Source organism: Mauremys reevesii, linkage group 1, assembly GCF_016161935.1.
Source record: "Mauremys reevesii isolate NIE-2019 linkage group 1, ASM1616193v1, whole genome shotgun sequence".
Classification (NCBI taxonomy): domain Eukaryota; kingdom Metazoa; phylum Chordata; order Testudines; family Geoemydidae; genus Mauremys; species Mauremys reevesii.
Window position 1 is genome coordinate 64,887,413 of NC_052623.1, and position 6,711 is coordinate 64,894,123.

The 6,711-nt window shown below is 45.4% G+C and overlaps 1 protein-coding gene across 3 annotated transcripts in view; it reads left to right on the forward strand.

The window, feature by feature from the left end:
- Positions 1-1,394, forward strand: part of LOC120407718 (protein ZBED8-like) — a 31,405-nt gene extending 30,011 nt beyond the window's left edge. For 2 of the 3 annotated variants that reach the window (XR_005600211.1, XR_005600210.1), the window contains exon 5: positions 372-1,121. Coding sequence is in view for 1 of the 3 variants with exons in the window: in XM_039543642.1 (XP_039399576.1) it covers positions 416-1,147 (732 nt within the window). In the remaining 2 variants the exon portion in view is untranslated. Of the gene's footprint in view, positions 1-371 lie in introns of all 3 variants that reach the window. The other variant, XM_039543642.1, reaches the window with a different exon arrangement.
- Positions 1,395-6,711: the final 5,317 nt, after the last annotated feature.

Genomic DNA, 6,711 nt, shown 5'->3' on the forward strand with positions numbered 1-6,711 from the left:
TGATAAAGATAAATCTTGAACACAAGTGCTCAAACCCAGAAGAAATCAAGGTACTTATTGACAGTGTGTTGTTGGCTATTAAAATGAACAGCTCAATGCTTTCTGTTCAATATATTAATGACCATATGGAAAAGTATGTGCACATACCAGCGAGCTGGAGAAGTAAAAATTATGCTTTTGAATTTCTTGAAATTATCAACTGCATTGTCCAAAATGACCTCATGCATGAAATAGTATCGGCAATGTTTCATGTTCTAGCTGTTGATGAAAGCACTGATATATCCATTAAATATAGATCCATAATTTTGCAGACTATAAAACTTTGTTTGGTGGACTATTACAATTGCAAGAATGTGACGCGGTTTCAATAGTGGCTGCAATCAAAGAGTTTTCTAGAAAACACCAACCTGATCTAATGAAAATGGTGATGTTCACATCTGATGGTGCCTCCGTGATGTTGGGCAAACTCAGTGGTGTGGCAGCTCAGATAAAACATGATATTCCACACTTAGTCCAGCAAACATTGCGTTACACACCGGGAAGACTTGGGATTTCTGATGCATGGAAAGAGGTCAAGCTGATAAGAGACATTGAAACCTTAATGAGAACTGTCTACACAGCGTTCTGTCAGTCATCCAAGAGAAAATGCAAATTTCAGGAAATAGTGGATGCTTCTGAATGTGAGTCAGTGGCTTTCAGGCCACTCAATGAAGTGCACTGGTTATGTAGGCACTTTGCACTTCGAGCAATTATTCACAACTATAATCCTCTTCTGGAATATTTTGAGCAAGAAAAAGATACTGATCCAGTTTCTAAATACTGCCACAAAAAGCTAAATACCATGGAATACCGAATAACATTAGCAGTTTTGAATGATGTTTTGTCGGAGCTGGCGTCACTATCCACGCTGCTCCAGAAACGGGGCCTTACACCTCTTGAAGCATTTCACCTTGCCCAAGGTAAACTGAACAAGATCAGAAGACAGTACCTTGGAGATTCAGTCTTATGGAGTGACAAAGTTAAGGCTCTCTTAGATATGAGCTCTCAAGAAAATAATGAAATTGATACCAGTTCCATAATAACTTTCATAAACTTCTTGTGTGCACATTTGGCAGACAGGTTTCCAGAGCATGAAGTCCAGGAGTAGTCCGCTTTTGATTGTGCAGTAATAGTTAAGTGTGACTTCAATTTTGGAATTCATTAGGTCACATCCCTATGTTCAAAATACAAAGGCTTTCTTGCTGAAGAGATTGTTATAGTCAGTCAGTACAATGACTTCAAGTTTGCAGTAGCCAAAAGAATCAAAAGCCAATTGGTTTTAAGTTTCCCGGATATGCAGGGCCGGTGCAACCATTTAGACCACCTAGGCAGTTGCCTAGGGCGCTAGGATTTGGGGGCGGCATTTTCTTCGGCAGCGACCGTGGCGGCCGGATCTTCGGCCACCCCGGTCGCCGCTGGCATTTAGGCAGAGGGAGCTGGGGCAGGGGAGCGCAGGGAGGCCGCCTGCAGCAAGTGGGGGGCGGGGGACACGCAGGGGAACTCCCCGCCCCAGCTCACCCCTCCCCGAGCACGCCGTCGCTGCTTCACTTCTCCCGCCTCCCAGGCTTGCGGCGCCTAAGCTGATTGGCGCCGCAAGCCTGGGAGGTGGGAGAAGTGAAGCAGCGACAGCATGCTCGGGGTGGAGACGGAGCAGGGGTGACATTTCAACCAATAAGGAAATTAAAATGCATTTGTAATTACATATCTTATTCTTGGCTGATAATCATTGATTGATATTTTTTAGGAAAATTTTAAATTTAAAACACAAACTCTTGTTTTTCTTTTTTTACTTATGATGTCCATAAATTGACATAATGGCATACTTATTAAATTGTCTTTATTATATGTTTATCAAAATCTTTTCGGATATGGGTATAGGATGAAAGGTGAAAGTGAACACCAACGGGCAGAAGCCTATGGACTGGTAATGAGCATGATTAATATGTGCTTGATATATGATCGTGATTGTTTATAAAAAATATCATAAAGTATAATGCTTACAACTAACTTCTGCTTCATGAAGAATGGTTAAATTTCCTTTTTCTAAGTATTTTAAAATGACATTTATAAAATAACATGGTGTAAAACTATTATTATCACAAATTGCAAATTAAAACTTTTTAAATGTATAAGCATTTTACTCGCTTGGGCGTATTTGCCTTATGGCGCACAAATTTGAATTCTGCTTAAAAAATTTGCACAGAAGAAATTTTTTGCGCACACGGCATGTCAAAAATTAGAGGGAACATTGTCTCTAACAACCAGAGGAGCCCCCGCCAGCCTGCCGCAGGGTGGGGCCTTGGGGCAGAGCGTGGGCTGCAACACAGCCTGGGTTAGGGGAGGCTTAGCCTCCCCTGGCCTTTTATATCCGCCACCCATGGTAGGGAAAAAACATCTGGCCCAAGTTAAAAAACTCTGGTGACCATTTCTTTGAACAGCTCTAGCACTCCCATGCTCTGGAGTAGGGACTTGAAATTTGGAAGTGGGGTGGCCTTTGTGTCAGTGATGTGCCTTTTGGCATTCCCATGAAAATCCACCTACATTTGGCCAAATTATAAGCCTTTAAAAAATCTGAGTAGAGACAGAGCTAAAAATCATCTAAACCTCTGACGATTCAGTCCTTACTGAGCATCCTCAAGCTTGGCCCTGCGCAAGAGCGAAAATTAAAACAGACCTGGCTGAGTAAAGAAATATACAATTGAAAACCTTAAAGCTTGTGTCAAGAATCCCTGGAGCAGAGGTCAAATGAAATTCATTCCTATATTACCTTGGACAAAAATTAACCTCCCAGTCTCAGCAGCAGGCTTGTCTCAGTGTACTCCTCCCCCTCCTCCCCCAGCTTTAGTCCCCTCTGCATTTGAATCGGGAAGCTTCCTCCTCCACATCAAGTGGGTCCCAGCAATAGGGTCATTGAGAGCACAAGAAAGACAGGTTCCCTTCTCTCAGTTCCAGTGCCTGCTTGCCCCACCCTACTCCAGAGCAGCCATTACAGGGAAAATCTGGTTTTGCTCCTGTGTAACCTGGGGGAAAGGAGGGAGCATGCGCCAGTCTCTCTGTGGGGATGGTGTATGTGCAGTCAGTGCACATATAGAAGCATATTCAGTCACTCTGAGGATGGCACATGCACAGTCCTGTCTCATGCACAAGTTGTGAGGGGATGGCATATGCAGTTTGGTCAGTACTGAGGCTGTGACTGGAGTAGAGAGGAAAAAACTGGGACTGGCTGATCAAGGAGGCTGTGACTGGGAGCCTGGAAGAAACCGAGATCAGATGAGGAGCTGTGGAGCTTGCGACTACCTGGACAAGGACACTGGGAGTAGGAACCATGTGGACTGAATGAGTCACGGTTCCTATGGAAAAAAATTAGTATGTGATCATATAGTTAAAGATTGTATCCTAATGCATATGCACAAGGGGGCTGAAATAAGGTTGCACAGCCAACCTTAATTCTGGCATTTAACTGCTTGACTTTGCAACCTCAATAATGTCCTTGTAATGTAGTTTTTTGGGTGTATTATTTATTAAGGGTCAGCAATGTACTTGGCCTGCGCAAGAGCGAAAACTAAAACAGACCTGGCTGAGTATCAGAGGGGTAGCCGTGTTAGTCTGGTTCTGTAGAAGCAGCAAAGAATCCTGTGGCACCTTATAGACTAACAGATGTTTTGCAGCATGAGCTTTCGTGGGTGAATACCCACTTCTGCACCTGGCTGAGTAAAGAAATGTACAATTGAAAACCTTACAGCTTGTGTCAAGAATCCCTGGAGCAGAGGTCAAATGAAATTCATTCCTATATTACCTTGGACAAAAATTAACCTCCCATGTCACTATTGCGAGAGGTCTATTTCAACATGTTACTAGACTGGCATTTTACTCTGCGCATTTAAGATTTGTTTTCTGATACTGTTCCACGTGATGGAAGCAGGTCTGTCAGGTATTTAAACTCTACCCTGTTAAGGAGCAGATCTCTTTCCTCCTTCCACCTTCAGCTCCATCCTCACCACCAATTATAGGGACATAGATTCTGTTCCACATATTAAAGTTGGATGACCATGATCCCTGCAGCGCCCCCCCCGAACTGCACTGTACATAAGCATATGTGTTCTGTTTCTTTAAATCTGTCACAGGAAGCCAGGCATGTGTGGGCTGGGAAAGGTTCTACACAGATGATCTACACACAGTGAAGCTGTGAGTTAGAGAGAGAGAGAGAGAGCAGCTTTAGGGATTAAAAGTGGTTTGTTTTTTTTAATTCTAGTAAAGAACCTTTTTCAGTGTTATACCAAAGCAACTCTTTATATGATTCTTTATCACTGTCACATGACACTGATTCCAAATAAATATGCTTCTTTGCATATGGCCACTGACATTATGGCATGCAACATATTAGCTATATATGGCATTAAGCAACAGTACATATAGTGCCTTCATCCTGAAGGATCTCAGCATGTTTTACAAATAGGAATTACTTTAGCACAACTCAAAAGTAGTGACAACTGGGGAGGAATTCAGAAGTTATTTAGAAACACTGCACAGCAGTTTAGGACAGGAAGTAAAGTAGCTTATTATAGCCAACTGAATCTGCTTGCGTAATGTAGGGAGGCAGGCTGTAATTACTTGAACTGGAATTTGGTAAGGACACAGGCAGTGGTGAGCTGGAGCAGGTTCCCACAGGTTCTCAAGAACTGGTTGCTAAAATTAGACCTCCGTGGAGAACCGGTTGTTAAAGGGCCAGGGGGTAGGCAAAGTACTCTGGTCCGTGGGCCGGACCATCCTGTTGCTCCCAGGATTCCCAGCTGGGGAGGCTGAGGCTCCCCCGGCCCTTCCCCCGCTTCCCCCCAGCTGCAGCGTGGCCAGCCGCCGGCACCAGCTGGGCAGCTCAGCTGAGCTCTGGAGTCATCCTGCTGCCACTTTTTGAATGGCCCAGCAAGGTGTGTGTGTGTGGGGGGGCTGCTGCAAGCTCCAGGGCTGGCCAGAGGAGAGGGGAGAGGGCAAGTGGGGCAATTGGCCCAGGCCCTGCAGGGGCCTCCGGCCCCACGACAATCTCTCCCTGGCCCCTCCCCCGCTCTCCCCCCTTAAATCAGAACTTTTTATAGGGAACCAGTTGTTAAGATTTTGGCAGCTCATCACTGGACACAGGTTAACAGCTCACCTCCCATGGAAAGGGCAAAGTGATACATAATGACTCCAAGTGGTAGGGAGATTGGTTTTACATCTCTAAAGAAAGAGTCTTTTACAGCATTCAGAGGAAATTAAATTACATTAAATTGTACTCCATGTGAATCTACAATAATAACATAATCTTCCCAAAGAAACCCCAAGCAATCAGAACCCTAAGTTACATTGGCATACAGCTGCCACAGCTATTACATGGCTCACGCCCATCCACACTACGGTCCTTGTGACAATGATGCACATTCTCACCAGGAGCACTGGTATTGATGCAGAGAGCAGTGCACCATGGATAACTGTCCCACTGTGCAACTCGCCCCTACTCGGCACAGAGTGTTTTGGAAATTTTTGCAATGCCTCATGGGGCTAAAAAGAGTTGTGCGTGGGTGATCAGAGAATGGGTTCACGGGTGCTGGGGGGAGAGGGAGGAGCGGGGGTGGGAAGAGGCAGAGCAAGGGCGGGGCGTGCTCAGGGGAGGGGGCAGAAACGGGGGGGATGGAGCGGGGGTGGAGCCTTCGGGGAAGAGGCAGAGTGGGGCAGGGCCAAGTGGGGGTGGAGCACCCCCGGGGAAAGCTAAAAGTCTGCACCTGTGATTCAAAGTTGTTGTTGGCATCTATGGAGCAGCTGCAGACAGTGGAGCGCCGGTTCTGGGCTCAAGAAACAAGCGCTGACTGGTGGTATCACATTGTTATGCAGGTATGGAATAACTAGTAGTGGCTGTAGAACTTTTGGATTGCAAGGCCACATTCCTGGATATGTAAAAAGAGACAAAGAGCCCCAACCGGGGTTATTCTATCTACTACCCAAGATCCATAAACCTGGAAATCCTGAACACGTACCAAATGTGTACCCAGAAGCCTCCTGATGCAAGAAAAGCCCAAGAAAGAAACCAACAGAACTCCAGTGGCCATCACCTACAGTACTCAGCTAAAACCTCTCCAATGCATCATCAGTGATCTACAACCCATCCTGGACAACAATCCCTCGCTTTCACAGGCCTTGGGAGGCAGCCCAGTCCTCGCCCACAGACAACCCACCAACCTTAAGCATATTCTCACCAGCAATCACACACCACACCATAGTAACTCTACTCAGGAACCAATCCATGCAACAAACCTCAATGCCAACTCTGCCCACATAGCTACACCAGAGACACCATCACAGGACCTAACCAGATCAGCCACAACATCACCAGTTCATTCACCTCCACGTCCACCAATGTAATATACGCCATCATGTGCCAGCAATGCCCCTCTGCTATGTACATCAGCCAAACTGGACAGTCCCTATGTAAAAGGATAAATGGACACAAATCAGATATTAGGAATGGCAATATACGAAAACCTGTAGGAGAACACTTCCATCTCCCAGGACACACAATAGCAGATTTAAAGGTAGCCATCCTGCAGCAAAAAAAACTTCAGGACCAGACTTCAAAGAGAAACTGCTGAGCTTCAGTTCATTTGCAAATTTAACACCATCATCTCAGGATTAAACAAAGACCGT